Source organism: Rosa rugosa, chromosome 1 (genome assembly GCF_958449725.1).
Source record: "Rosa rugosa chromosome 1, drRosRugo1.1, whole genome shotgun sequence".
Lineage (NCBI taxonomy): Eukaryota > Viridiplantae > Streptophyta > Magnoliopsida > Rosales > Rosaceae > Rosa > Rosa rugosa.
The window spans coordinates 14,512,650-14,526,287 of record NC_084820.1 but is presented as its reverse complement, the minus strand read 5'-3'; the positions used below and the strand labels follow the sequence as shown (position 1 = coordinate 14,526,287).

General features: G+C 38.6%; 3 protein-coding genes across 4 annotated transcripts; all 3 read right to left on the bottom strand.

Moving 5' to 3' along the window:
• Positions 1 to 571: 571 nt before the first annotated feature.
• Positions 572 to 3,072, bottom strand: LOC133720067 (probable disease resistance protein At5g66900). Of its 2 annotated transcripts, none has more exons than XM_062146257.1 (4): positions 2,595 to 3,072; positions 1,824 to 2,510; positions 1,224 to 1,630; positions 572 to 933 (listed from the first exon to the last, which is right to left on the bottom strand). In XM_062146257.1, the coding sequence occupies exons 2-3, from the start codon at positions 2,467 to 2,469 to the stop codon at positions 1,431 to 1,433; spliced, it is 846 nt and encodes a 281-aa protein (XP_062002241.1). In that variant the 5' UTR covers positions 2,470 to 2,510; positions 2,595 to 3,072; the 3' UTR covers positions 572 to 933; positions 1,224 to 1,430. The 2 variants fall into 2 exon arrangements, with proteins under 2 accessions (XP_062002241.1, XP_062002245.1); XM_062146261.1 differs by having other exon boundaries at positions 2,616 to 3,072.
• A 131-nt stretch (positions 3,073 to 3,203) lies between these two features.
• LOC133720032 (probable disease resistance protein At5g66900) lies at positions 3,204 to 7,326 on the bottom strand. Its single transcript, XM_062146232.1, has 5 exons — positions 6,192 to 7,326; positions 5,609 to 6,009; positions 4,721 to 5,091; positions 4,364 to 4,575; positions 3,204 to 4,217 (listed from the first exon to the last, which is right to left on the bottom strand). Exons 1-5 carry the CDS (start codon positions 7,015 to 7,017, stop codon positions 3,379 to 3,381), a joined length of 2,649 nt encoding a protein of 882 aa, XP_062002216.1. The 5' UTR covers positions 7,018 to 7,326; the 3' UTR covers positions 3,204 to 3,378.
• Positions 7,327 to 8,075: 749 nt separating this feature from the next.
• Positions 8,076 to 13,069, bottom strand: LOC133720015 (probable disease resistance protein At5g66900). The gene is made up of 7 exons (XM_062146217.1): positions 12,846 to 13,069; positions 12,231 to 12,605; positions 11,380 to 12,108; positions 10,318 to 10,709; positions 9,624 to 9,988; positions 9,278 to 9,483; positions 8,076 to 9,126 (listed from the first exon to the last, which is right to left on the bottom strand). Exons 3-7 carry the CDS (start codon positions 12,098 to 12,100, stop codon positions 8,285 to 8,287), a joined length of 2,526 nt encoding a protein of 841 aa, XP_062002201.1. The 5' UTR covers positions 12,101 to 12,108; positions 12,231 to 12,605; positions 12,846 to 13,069; the 3' UTR covers positions 8,076 to 8,284.
• Between the last annotated feature and the right edge of the window lie 569 nt (positions 13,070 to 13,638).

Genomic DNA, 13,638 nt, shown 5'->3' with positions numbered 1-13,638 from the left:
ACTAAGTCGTTACCTAAATCCACCTTCGAGAAACATGTGAAGAGCATCGGATTGAGAAAGTTATCCGAACTCCCACGATTGTAGCGATCAGGGGGGAGATATCGACATCAGGGGGAGTTATGATATCTAAATGTTCGATCTCGAAGAGTGAAGGACGTGTTGTGCTCTTTTTGTCCTTCGACCAGGGTTATTTTTGTCCCACAGGGTTTTTGTTACCTGGCAAGGTTTTTAACGAGGCAACGGATGAAGCGTCACCACAAAGTTTGAGCAGCACAAGGGGGAGTGTTGAAGGAAAATCGACTTAGTGTGCCTTATCAAACTAGGAGTAGTAATAGGAGAGAATGTTCTAGATTTCCTAGTCCTATTCGGATTAGTTTTCCTTGTAACATTAGAGCATGTACTTTGTAATCCCTATATATAGGGCTCCTATTCTCAATAATGAAACACAATTCTCTCATCGATTCTCTCTCGAAATCTCTTTTACTTAAACACTTGGCACTTACTATTGCAATATTATATTCTGATTAGCTTCTATTCATGAACATAGAAACATTTGAGTCTAGTATCGTACCTCGTAACTATAAGATTAACTAGACTTCGAGTGGCAAGCTCTTGGAGATTTGAATTGGACAGGAAATCTTCATTTAACTCATATAACTCTGCCCATATATCAATTAGAGCAGAAGCAGGGATCCTCTTGCCTTCAGGAAATGAGCCCAGGTCCAAGAAACAATCCTTCAGGATGGTATCTTCTTCATCCAAAGCATGTAAGCTACTTTGAAGGCATATGAGCAGGTCAGTTGAAGAATCAAGAACAGAAGCACCTTTAGACAGTGCCCTTACTCTTTTAAGCCAGAACTCTGTAGGTTTCTCACAAAGTGATCTTCCAACCACTGAAATGGCAAGTGGAAATCCTTTACAACACTCCACTATCTACAATTAAATTGTCCCAAATGAAGTCAAGTTACTAATTGGATTGCAGACCGAAAATTCAAATTTGCCAAGAACATTTCAGTGGTTTCATGAAGAAAATGTTTATAATAACTATGTACTTTTCATTAGTAACAATCATACATGTAAAATCACTTAGTGGTATTCGTGAAATCATAATGTGCTTGATCATTGGTGTGTGTATTCAGATTTTTTGTAAAAGCACAACATAATGTCTTCCTCCCCTAAATCTTATAAGGCATAAATAAGAATATAACTTCTGCATTTCTCACCTTTCTTGGAAGATCTTTTGGAACATGAGAGCTCTTATCTCCTAGGGAAGCTGAATCGTGGAAAAGGGCCATTGCATCTACATAATTCAGTGGTTCTAGTATACGTGGTGAACCGAATCCTGGGAACTCATATCTTGATGTCACCAAAATTTTGTAATTTGGCATTTTCAATTCATCAAACTTCTGTAGGAGAGATTCTGATCCAGGTCAAACATCATCGAGGACCAACAACAAAGGATTCTCTCCTGTTTCCTTCAGAAACTCTTGCAGCCACCTAACCGCAATTACTTCACTTTCAAAAGTGGGAACCTTGGAACCCATACTTGATTGACGCAGTTCTTGAACAACAAGGTCCAAGTTTGGTCTTTTTGAGATGGTAATAAAAAAGATTTTTTCCTTGAATTTAACTATAAAAATATAAGTTGTCATGAGATGATATTCAAATTACCTATTCTTGTACAAAAGGAAAAACATATATTCCAACCATTGAGTTAGAACAAATGATTGGTTATAAGTCCTACAAATCACAAGAGCCAAATATATTTCTACAAAGCAACAACAGTTCAAAAGCTATAAGATATCATGATCTATATCACATACCTTTGACTTGCTTATCTTGACAGAATTTGGTTGCTAAAGTAGTCTTCCCACATCCTCCAGGAGCAGTCAGCACCAGCCTTGACACCCCATCCTTAAGAAGCTTCATCTTCAGTTCACTCAAAGCCTCATCCAATCCAACAAGAAACTCTGGAAGTTCAGGTAATGCACACCAAGCATTAGGTACCCCTGCAGAGTGATTCTGTATCACAAAATTCTCTTTCATTTCGTTGATCACCGCCTTTATACTCCCTACTTCAGCCTCTATATGTCCTACAGCAACTGCGATTGTCCTGACATCCCTGTTGCTCTGTACATTCAGTATACTCAACACTCCTTGAAGAGATTCATCCCATTTAAGGAGTTTGTTGGCGTATTTGTACAGTTTGTAGTAGTTGCCAGAGTGGATCTTTGAGCACTTGAGAACAAGCTCCTTGCCATCCTTCATTACTTCTTCTAGACCTTCTAGTTCCTCCCTTGGGATATCCAGTGCCTCGTTGCATTCTGCCATCTTTAGGATCACTAGTTTTAGAGAGTCTAGCTTGGTTTTGATGGCTTTGAGTGTGGGATCGAATATGGTATTCTTTTTTATCAGCTCTTTAACACCAGCATACAGCTCCTCGAATAGTATATCGACTGGATCAAACATTTTGGTAGGAAGTCAGGAATCTTGAGACAAGAGAGCAGATTCTGATCAGAAAAAAACAAGAAAAATTAGACCACTAAAATTGGGAATCCAATAACATGAATGTCATTTAGAACCAATAACATGACCAAAAGCAAGCAATACGAAACTAGATTTTCTCTTCTTTGTAGGTGATCATGCAAGACGAGCAAGAATACTGTATATTCTTCTCCAATAAGAAATGAACTAAATATTGTTTGCGAGACTGCCTATTTGGTCTTTGGTATTATATATCCAGCGGGAAAATTGATCGAAACTTCCGAGTATCAGAAGACTTTAAATATTGACTTGCCGACAGGTGACTTAAAACTAAAGCAAAGCATACGCGGAGTTAAGCAAGCACGCGGAGAGACTGTCATAGAGTAGGAGACCCTCGGTCTTTTTTTTTTTTTTTTAATGGGTCTAAAGAAGACTCTGCTTAACTCATCACAGTCAGAAACTTTCATAGTGAGGATAAAGCCCACCTACCAAATAGAGTCAGAGAGGACACATAACTGATATGATGTAATGCTAATAACATTAGCAACTAGAAGAACACTCGCATATAGATCTAAATTAAAGCGGTGTTACCAAGTGTTGTGATCATGCCGAGATGCATAGATATTATAGAACATCTAGGGAATCACTCATCATATTAAACTGAACTGCCAAGATTAAACTTTCCTGAGAATTTACAACTGGGAACTGAGGTCATGGAATGTATCAAAGAAAGTTGCCTAATACATCATGTACTTTTTTTTACTATGCAATATCTCATGCTATTTACAAAGCAGGAAAACAAATCCAAAAAGGAGAAGGAAGTGAGAGGAAAGGAAACCATGAAACACGAATCAAATGTACAGATCTCGGAAATTGATTAGGAATAGACGACTCTCAAGATTGAAGCTTATGGAGCCAATTTAGGTTGACAGTTTCTTTTTCCACCACTATTCTTGTGTTTCCAAGAGGTAAGAATGGTTCCCATAAATTTCTTGTCTCATCATCACATATCACTTCCTCCAAATGCTCAAGATCCAAAACCGACACAGGCACTTCTTGCAATCTTGAGCATTCTCTCATGTTGAGCTTTCTTAAGCTGCTCATTTCACCAATATCTCCAGGCAACACCTTGATGCTAAAGCAATAAGAAATGTCAAGAAAGATCAACTTCTTTAGGTTCCTGCTCGAGCCTGGCAACTGTGCCAAGTCTGTACATGACCTTAGTCTCAGCAGTTCCAACTTTTCCAGTTTTCCAATTTCTTCAGGCAAGGCAAGAAGCTTATGTGAGTTGGTGATACTGAGATTCCGTAGATGACTAAGATCACAGACGTCGGCAGGCATTTCCACCAAGTCATTGCAATAGTCAATGCTAATTTCCTCTAGACTTGGAAATGCGTACGAAATCTGGATGGAACCGTCACTGAAAGCTTTCCCAATGGTACACATGAATAGAGATATCTTTTTTAGACCCACCAATTGTATGGGGTTCTTGGACATTGATGGTATTGAGACACGCTCCAATCTAATTCTCTTTAGATGAGATAACGAACCCAGTAGTGGGATATTACTTAGTTCAGCAGGCGAGAAACCATAATTTGTGACAACAAGTACCTTCAATTTACGCGCAGTGTCCACAAATTTGGGTAAGGCGTAGTTCTTTGTCTGAAAATTCAAGACTAGAACCTCAGCATATGGTAGTTCCATGTGGTGCCATTTTGATGAGAAATTTCCATCTGCAAAGAACCAAGTCATTTGGTGTGAATATGGACTAATATGTGACTGTACTATTCAAGACTTAGTCTGTATCTTATAAGCACATATGTGCATACATGTTCGTTTGTGCATTTCTATGTAATTGTTATCAAAAGAGATGGATTACCAGTTGAGATGGATAATAAGCGAGCTTTCAAGGATTCATGCTTCTTTTCACTCCACCACTTGGGAAAATTGTCTCCAGATATGTTTATAATCAGTCTTTCTCTATGTCCTGGGTCTAGTTGTTTTGTCTCATAGATAGCCAACTCTCTAAGCAGATCATGCTGGGTAACAAAATGTTCGCTGTAGTATCCATCCCCCAGGCTCTGGTCCTTCCTGTTTTTTAGTCAAAACTAAGCTGATTAGAAACAGAGATCGCTCAAAATATATTGTACTAAAATAGAAAGTTATGAGCAGCATCTATCATGAATATAAAGGAAAAGCTTATAGAGAAAAATCATGAAACAGGAAGCTAGCGTACCGTGTGACTACAAGATTAGCCAGACTTCGGTTAGTCAGCCTCTGGAGGTATGCAACACACAAAATATCTTCATCTAGCTGATCATATGACTCTGTCCACATATCAATGAGGGCAGTAACTGGGATTCTTTGGTCTTCAGGAAATGAAGCAAGGTCTAAGAAACACTTTCTGATGATAGCCATTTCTTTATCCGAGTCCGAGACAACTAAGCTGCTTTGGAGGCGAAGAAGCAATGTGGTCTCAGAATCAAGAATAGAAGACCCTTTGGACCATTCAATTAGTATTTGTTGCCAGATCTCTATTCTTTGTCCGCAAAGTGATCCTCCTGCCACCGTAATTGCAAGTGGAAATCCCTTACAGCCCTTTACTATCTGCAATTGCAAAGTCATTTACTATTCGAGTTGCAGATCTCATTATTTTCATGAACACGAAAAATTGATTAAATAAATATCTACTATTTTCTACTTTGGCTTAGTTTTTTCTCTATAAGTAAAGCAAGCTTAAATGTTTAATTACTAGCAGGTGCGGTAATAAGAACAGATGTGTTTACACTGGAAAAAGTATAGAAGAAAAAACGTCCTCACTGTTGCAGGAGATAGAGTCCTAGCATGCCTAGTCCAAACGAGGTTACTTAACCTAGTTGTAATAGGGTTAGTATATTCTCATAGAGATCCTATTGATATCCTAGTTACAATGTAATAGAATTTTTCACTTGTACTCCAAGAATAATGTACTCGTAATCCTCTATATAAAGAGACCCTTATTATTAATAAAATACATCCTACATTCTCCCAAGTACTTATTCTCTACAACACTTGCCACCTTTTGTAACTTGTAGTTATGAAGAGACAAATACAAATATATAGTTCATTGCAGTTAAGAAATTACCCGACTCGAGAGGTATTCTGGAATATGTGAGCTTTTATCTCCCAAAGATGCTGAATGATGAAAAAGTTTCATGGCATTGTCATAATCCAATGATCGCAAATGATATGAGGAACCAAATCTCGGAAATTCAGATCTTGATGTGACCAAAATCTTGTAATCTGGCATCTCAAACTGAAACTTGTCTAGTAGGGATTCTGATCCGGACCAAACATCATCCAAGACTAATAGTAAAGGGTTTTGTCCTTCTTCCTTCAGAAATGTTTGCAGCCACTTGACTGCGGTTATTTCATTTTGGAAAGTAGGCACCTGGGAACCCTTGCGTTGGTATAGCTCTTGCACAATAAGGCTCAGGTTTGGTGTGTTTGACACAGTGACAAAGAAGATATTATTCTTGAATTTATCTATACAAAAAAAGCACAAGTAATTAGTCAAACAGATGTCATCTCAATTTTGGTCTATAATCCTACAAACAAAAAAATATACACCATTGCAATTCTAAGTAAATTCAAGGAGTAGGAAACGAAACTAGGGAAGCAATTTTCTGAATGAAACATATCACAATTCACAAGCATAGAAATGATACCTTTGACTTGCTCATCTTGACAAAACTTTGTTGCCAATGTAGTTTTCCCACATCCTCCGGGAGCAGTGACCACTAGCATCGAGACTCCATCCTCCTTGAGAAGTTTCATCTTCAATTCCTTCAAAGGCTCATCCAATCCAACCGTAAACTGTGCAAGTTCAGGCACAACACCCCAAGCTCCAACTTTAGCTCCATTTCGTGTCTCAAGTTGGTCTTCAATCCGCTTCAACCCTGCCTCCACAATGCTACTGCTTGTTTCAACTCGGTCTTCAATTCGGTACATCCCCTCCACTATATCTTCACTTATCATTTCAACTCCGCTGAGCGCCTTCTCCATATGCCTACTGGTTGCTGCAATATGCTCAACCTCTGCCTCTAAAAAGATACTACTCGTTTCAATCCCAGTGACCACCCTCTCTATTGTCTTTACCGAAACCAAGGTCTTCTTCCCATCTCTTACTCCTTGCGCCTTCAGTAGATTCAACTGTCTTACAAGAGCACTTTCCCATCCAAGAAGTTTGTTGGCGTACTTGTACTTCTTATAGATGTTCCACTTGCGAACCTTAGAGCACTTCCGGACTATCTCTATGCCATTCTCCATATGTGCTTTGAAATTTGCTACTTCCTCCTGTGGAAGACCCAGTTCCTCATTGCTTGCTTCTATCTGCTTGATCAGTGGTCCATATGAGTCTAGCGCAGATAGAATGTTTTGGAGGAGAGGTCTATATATCATAGACTTGCTGATGAGCTCTTTAAGCACATCATAGAGAACATTGAACAGCAATCCTCCAGCGGCCCCACCAAAAACATCACCTCCACCAACCATTGATTACAGAAAAATCAAACAGAGAGAGTATTTTGGGTTCTTGAAATTCTGGAAACTAAGATTCTTAGCTTTGGAAATTGGGACACATGAAACCAATAAAGATGAACACTCGAAATCAATCAATTATTTCTCACTGTTATTGGTGATCATAACAGAAAAGATGAATATATAATATTCATCAGGAAGCTGAATGGAAACTTCTGTGTTGGAGCCCCATTGACTTGCCCGGAGACTTGCAGATCAACAAAGCAATAACATTACTATTTCTAGGGAGCTTTCATGTGGTGAAGAAAGAAGGATGAAAGAACCCACCAGCGCCAAATTACAAGTTTGCCCCACCCACATATTTGCTTTTGTGACTTGTGAGATGTGGGAGCACATTTTTTTTTTTTTAATGAATTCTTGAGGGACAACTGTGAAGTGTGAACAATGGCATAAAAAAATTAAAAAAAACTGTGAAGTGTGAACAATGTTGAAGGCATAAAGACAAAAGGAACAATATGTTGCTAAAGTTTAATACTTGATGGCAGAGTTACCAAAGAAACTAGCTGTGGATGCGTTCCCCTGGTCAGCTGCTGACCAGGGGATCGGGACTGTCTGTATCCAAGTATCTTCATCCAACTATCTTATTAATATAATAACGTCTGTCGGGCGTGGAGCTGAGCCTCCCAGTTAGGCTGGGTTCCAAACCCCTTTCAACAAAAAAAAAAAAAAAAAAAATATCTTCATCCATGACACGCCTTGAAATTGAGAGAAAGCACCCTGTATCTTTCTTCCCAATTTCATTTCACCAAAGCCGAGTAGATTAATACTTGAATGCGAATGCCTTGGCTCCTTCTCTCTTTGATCCAAGAATCCCACCTGCCATAGCCCATAGACAATGTCCGTTTCTTCGCTGAAAAAGTGACCACACGGATTCACCTAGAGCTTGGCAAGTTTGAAGCTGCTACACACAATTACTTGGAAATTGATCACACAGAAATCACTTGGAACGTTTCGTTTGTGTTTGTGTAAGAATTTTTAGCCATAGACCCAACGTAATTTAATCAAATTCCAAATCTTGTGAACTCTTTTAGTCTTCATATATACACATATTCAATGTCACGAAATACAGTATACACTTCCATTCTTATTCTGAATGAATTTCAGAACTCAACCTCAGTTGGATTCTTGCATTCTTTTTATTCTAAAGATAAGAAGATATATTGGGAAACAAAATTGAACCACAAATCACTAGGAGCAACATTTATTAAATGAAAGAAAACTTTCAATATTGAAACTTTTGGAGCCAATCTAGGCTGAATTCTTCTTTGACTTCCTTTACTACTCCGTTGCAAAGTCCGGATGAGAAGGGTTCCCACAGCCCTGCTGTCTCTTCATCGCATATCACTTCCTCTAGTTTCTGAAGATCCAGAATTGATAAGGGGAGCTCTTGCAATCTTGAGCACTGTCTCATGTTGATCTTTCTTAAACTGCTCAGCTCACCAATGTCTTCAGGCAACTCCACAATGCTGAAGCAATCAGATATGTCAAGAAAATCTAATCTTTCAAGGTCTTTAACTGAGCATGGGAGTTTTACCAAGTCTGTACAAGACCTTAGCCGCAAAACTTCTACCTTCACCAGTTTCCCAATATCTTGAGGCAAGGCAGATAGCTTATGACAGTTGGTGATACTCAGCTTCTTTAGGCGAACCAGATTGCAGAGCTCCTCAGGCAATTTCACCAAATCATTGCAATAGTCAATATTCAGTTCCTCTAAATTTGGCAATGCATTTGAAATTTGGAAGGAGCAATTGCTGAAAGCTTCACCAATACTGCACATGAATAAAGAGATCTTCTTTAAACTCTTCAACTGTATGGGATGCTTGGTTATAGAAGGAATTGAAACACGCTCTAGTCTGATTCTCTTCAGATTTGGTAAAGAGTCCAGTAGGTGAAAATTACTCAATTCAGCAGGCATGAAACCATGATTTGTGACTATTAAAACCTTCAGATTAACCATTTTCTCCACAAATTCAGGTAAAGCATAACTCTTTGTGTTGAAATTCAAAACTAGAACCTCAACATCAGCTAGTTGAATGTTGTGTAAGTTTGTCGAGAACGTTTCATCTGCAAATAGCGATATGATGTTAGTAAGGAGAAATTGAATGCGGAAATACTATTCAAATTTCAAATTTATGCAAGTGCTCATGGATGTGTGGGTGCATGTGCATGTGTGTGCAACTGCATATTTACGTATTTGGTGAGAGAGAGGACCAACCAGAGGAGATGGATAACAGGCGAGGTTTAATTGGTTGATGCTTCTGTTCAGTCAAGCACTTAGGTAGATTGTCTCCACGGTTGCCTATGATCAGTCGTTTTTTACTTGGGTCTAGTTTCGCTTGGTAGACAGCGAGCTGTCTGAGCAAATCATGTTGGGTGACAAAGTGTTCACTGTAGTAGTCATCATCCTCCACTGTCTCCTTCCTGGTTATGATCAAAACTTAGTTACTCATAAGACACTTGTTCAACAAACATAATCCAAAAGCAAGTTATATCAGCATCTATTCCTGAATATAGATAAGCTGAATCAAGATCATACAGGAGAAACAAAGAAGCTTGCATACCTTGTGACTACAAGATCAGCCAAACTTCGGGTGGTAAGCTCATACACGTTTGTAATGGCCAGAAAATCTTTATCGAGATCTTCATATAACTCTGCCCACATATCAATCAGAGCAGCTGCTGGAATTCTTTGGTCTTGGGGAAATGAACCAAGGTCTAAAAAACATTCTTTGATGAAAGCTTCTTTTTCATCCAAAGCATCTAAGCTGGTTTGAAGGCGAAGAAGCACTTCAGTCTCGGAATCAATAATAGAATCACCTTTAGACCATGCCAATGCTCTTTTACGCCAGAACTCAATCGGTTTTCCGCGAAGTGATTTTCCAACCACTTTAATTGCAAGTGGATATCCCTTACAAGGCGCTACTATCTGCAGTTGAATTGTCCCAAGTGTAGTTAAATGACTATATGAGTTGTAGAACGAAAGTTCAAGTTGGGGTAACATCTCTCAATTTCATGAAGAAAATAGTTACATTAACTATTTATTTTACTTTTGATGAGTAAAGTGAGCATGAATGTAAGAATATAAGGAGGTTGATATGGGTAATGTGTTCACTTGTGAGTGTGGATACTTGGTGTAAAAAGGAAACATAATGGATACTTTGTGTAAAACCGAAAAATAAATCTTTCCCCCCTTAAGTTTGTGAGTCATAAATAAGAATATGTAGTGCATGACTGCATTCCAGACTAAGGAATTACCTCTCTAGCAAGACTATTCCATTGACCATCTCCCAGGGATGCTGAATGGCGGAAAAGAGTCATTGCATCTCTATCATTCAATGACTTTAGATGATAAACTGAGCCATATTCTGGAAACTGTGATCTTGATGTCACCAGAATCTTGAAATTTGGCATTTTCACTTCATCAAATTTTTCAAGAATATATTTTGATTCAGACCAAACATCATCCAGGACCAACAGTACAGGGTTCTGTCCTTCCATTAGAAATTTACGCAGCCACTTAACAGCAGTGGCTTCATCTTGGAACATAGGTATGTCGGCACTCTTGCGTTGATGTAGTCCTTGTACAATAAGGTTGAAGGTTGACTTCTTTGTAACAGTGACGAAGAAGATATTGTTCTTGAATATACCTATCCAGTTGGAATAAAATAAGCTGTCACTGAGAGGTCAACTAAATCTGTCTAAAAATTGTGCGTAAAAAAAAAAAAAAAAATAGCAATGGTAATCTTGATCTGAATTGAAGCCCCAGCATTTGCAAAGAGTCAAAAACGAGTTGAGCAGTTTTCTTAAGAAAAAAAATATTCTGATCATGAAGTAATAACAAATGCCTGGTTACTTTTCCAAAGTAATAGTTCATACCTATAAGATGAGGCAAATATATTTTTACAGGGCTATTTGTTAAGACTGACAGTTCAAAAGTAATGACTAAAAGAAAAGAACAATCCAACAGCAATGGAGATTACTTTTCAGAACTAGCGAGTCTCGGGGCTCTTTGAAACTAATATCCCCTAGCCATATTGAAAGAAGAAATCTTAATGAAAAATTTGAATCTAATAAGACATTACATTTGAGCAACACCCATCAGAGAAGTGCTTTGACTATGAAGTCATTATCTGCAGCTAGTTTACATATGGTATTGTCTAATGATAACTCTCATAAAATAAGACTGGAGGATTGATATCATCCCTAACAGGCTAACTGAGATAAAATGAAGCTAAATTTCAGATCATTGATACTATAAGCCCATTTCAAGTAGAAGTATTAAATACCAATTCGACAGAAAGAAAAATGATTTTATACCTTTGACTTCCTCATCCTGACAAAACTTTGTGGCCAATGTGGTTTTCCCGCAGCCTCCAGGAGCAGTTAGCACAAGCATTGATACATTATCATTCTTAAGAAGCTTCATCTTCAATTCCCTCAAAGGCACATACAATCCAACTGTAACCAATGGAGGTTCAGGTACTTCACAATCTAACGGGTTCTGTACCTCACCTCTCTTATCAATCCGCCGGACCATCGTCCCTAAATTTCTTACCTCATCCAAGGTCACCTTCATGACACTCATCCCTTCTTCTTTTAATTCCGCAACACTCACATCCACTCGCTGCACCACCGTCTCTACATTCTTTACTCCAACCAAGGTCTCCTTCACATCCCTTGCTTGTTGCCATTGCAGTATAAACAGCAGATTCTGAAGAGAGTTCTGCAATTCAAGAAGTTGGTTGCTGTATTTATACTTTTTGTAGCTTTTCCACTTGCTAAGATTGGCGCACTTGGTAATAAGCTCAGGGCCCTTCTCCATTTGTACTTTAAATTCTCTAAGTTCCTTCTCTGGACGATCCAACACCTTATTCCAGCTGTCCATCTGAGCAATCAGTGGATTCAAAGCTTCTATCTTTGACTTCAGCTCTTCAAGGAGAGGTCTAAACATCGAAGTCTTGATCACCACTTCCTTAATCACTTCATACAGTATAGTAAACGGCACTCCCATAGCACCACCTGCAGCGAGGTCCGCCATTCTTGATCCTTTACAACAAAATTACCCAACACCAAAATCAGAAAACTTAGTAAAACGTAAACATTTCCACAACATAACCAACAAAATATGACAGAAAAAAGTAGTATATTCCAATCCAAACTCGCATTACCTCTGTATTGGTGATCAAACTATATAATAAAACAAGCCCCTCCACTCCCACAGCTTCTTTGGATATCACCAAATCACGAAACTTTCAGATCCAAAAAGGGAACTTGTATCGGTTCCAATCTAAACTAGAAGGCAATAGAGCAGATCAATATGCAAGACAAAAAATTTCTCTTACTTGGTAATTGGTGAAGTCCAGTGATGCAAAGACCCGAATAAAAAGCTTGTAAAGGGGGACATGTTCAATGTGAGGCTCCGAGTTTCCAATTGGGAATCCATTGACTTTGACTGACCCAGCAAGCTCCAAGTTGGAGGCCATTGACTGAAAAAGGCACATGTAAAACTGACGGAGCGACCGAGCCAACCACTCGAGAAGACCCTAATAAAAAAAGAATAAAGAAACTTTTATTGAGAATAATTAACCATATCTGAAAGCTGCGTGCTTTCACATTTATGAGGAGTGTAAACTGTAAACACGTTATTTTGGTGAGAGGACAAATTGGGGAGACATAAAGCAAGATTCTTTGTAAACAAATGAGCAAGGAATAAGTGGAAAATTCATGTCCTTGATAGCGAAGCAAACCAAACAAAGTCATAACCAGAATAAGTTCGGGTTTACCTTCTTCTTCATTTGATGACACCTGAACTGGATAGAGCCACCCTGCTTGCTTCCTTCTTTTCCGGTTTCCACTGACCGTGGCGCAGCTCCCTCTCTCACCGTCTAAAGAATCCTCGAAGAGCACACACTGAGTTTGGATGATTCCGTATTGTTTTTGGTGGGAGCGAAGTGGGCTGCATTCTCTCTCATACAAATGTCGAGGCCCAAGCTTAAGATTCTCTAGGCTCAGGCTGCTAGGCCAGTCCGACCTAAACCCAACCCGACAATATAATTGGGCACGCGGGTTACACTAATTAGACAAGATTCAAGTATCCATAATCCATCTCTGCAAACTCGAAATTTCTGTAATTTAAATCGGTCTGATCTACCAAGAGTCTACCGTGTTCTTAATTTAAAAGAAACTCCGACAATTTCTTAAAAATATATAATTTTGTTTTTCTATGTTTAAAGAAACATAAGCATGTTTTTTCTCCAACATTTTTTCTTGCACGAACAGTTTTTGGAAGGATGAAAAATCTTTGCAGGCACTTCTTTCAATTTCAGCTGTTCGCCATGTTCAAACAATAATTTTTACGAACAAGCTAGTGAAGTCAAATGACTAATACCAAGTAGTAGGGCTGGGCATAAACCGAACCGGACGGAATACGGTGAAAAAAGTCAGTTTTCCGAACGGGACCGGCTTTTTCCGGTTCGGGACCGGGTTTAGTCGTTGAACTGACCGGATTAAAACCGAACCGAATAATTAAATATTTAATTTTTATTTAAATTTATATAATTTTTATATAAATTAATA

Excerpts from the sequence above, each read along its gene's own strand:
- LOC133720067 (XM_062146257.1), bottom strand. The coding sequence starts at position 2,469 with ATGTTTGATCCAGTCGATATACTATTCGAGGAGCTGTATGCTGGTGTT. Across the intron at positions 1,631-1,823 it reads TCAAGATAAGCAAGTCAAAG|TTAAATTCAAGGAAAAAATC; the intron begins GTATGTGATATA and ends ATATTTTTATAG.
- LOC133720015 (XM_062146217.1), bottom strand. The coding sequence starts at position 12,100 with ATGGCGGACCTCGCTGCAGGTGGTGCTATGGGAGTGCCGTTTACTATA. Across the intron at positions 9,484-9,623 it reads GCTGATCTTGTAGTCACAAG|GAAGGAGACAGTGGAGGATG; the intron begins GTATGCAAGCTT and ends GATCATAACCAG. Across the intron at positions 9,127-9,277 it reads CCTGTTATCCATCTCCTCTG|ATGAAACGTTCTCGACAAAC; the intron begins GTTGGTCCTCTC and ends CGCTATTTGCAG.
- LOC133720032 (XM_062146232.1), bottom strand. The coding sequence starts at position 7,017 with ATGGTTGGTGGAGGTGATGTTTTTGGTGGGGCCGCTGGAGGATTGCTG. Across the intron at positions 6,010-6,191 it reads TCAAGATGAGCAAGTCAAAG|ATAAATTCAAGAATAATATC; the intron begins GTATCATTTCTA and ends TTTTTTGTATAG. Across the intron at positions 4,576-4,720 it reads GCTAATCTTGTAGTCACACG|GAAGGACCAGAGCCTGGGGG; the intron begins GTACGCTAGCTT and ends ACTAAAAAACAG.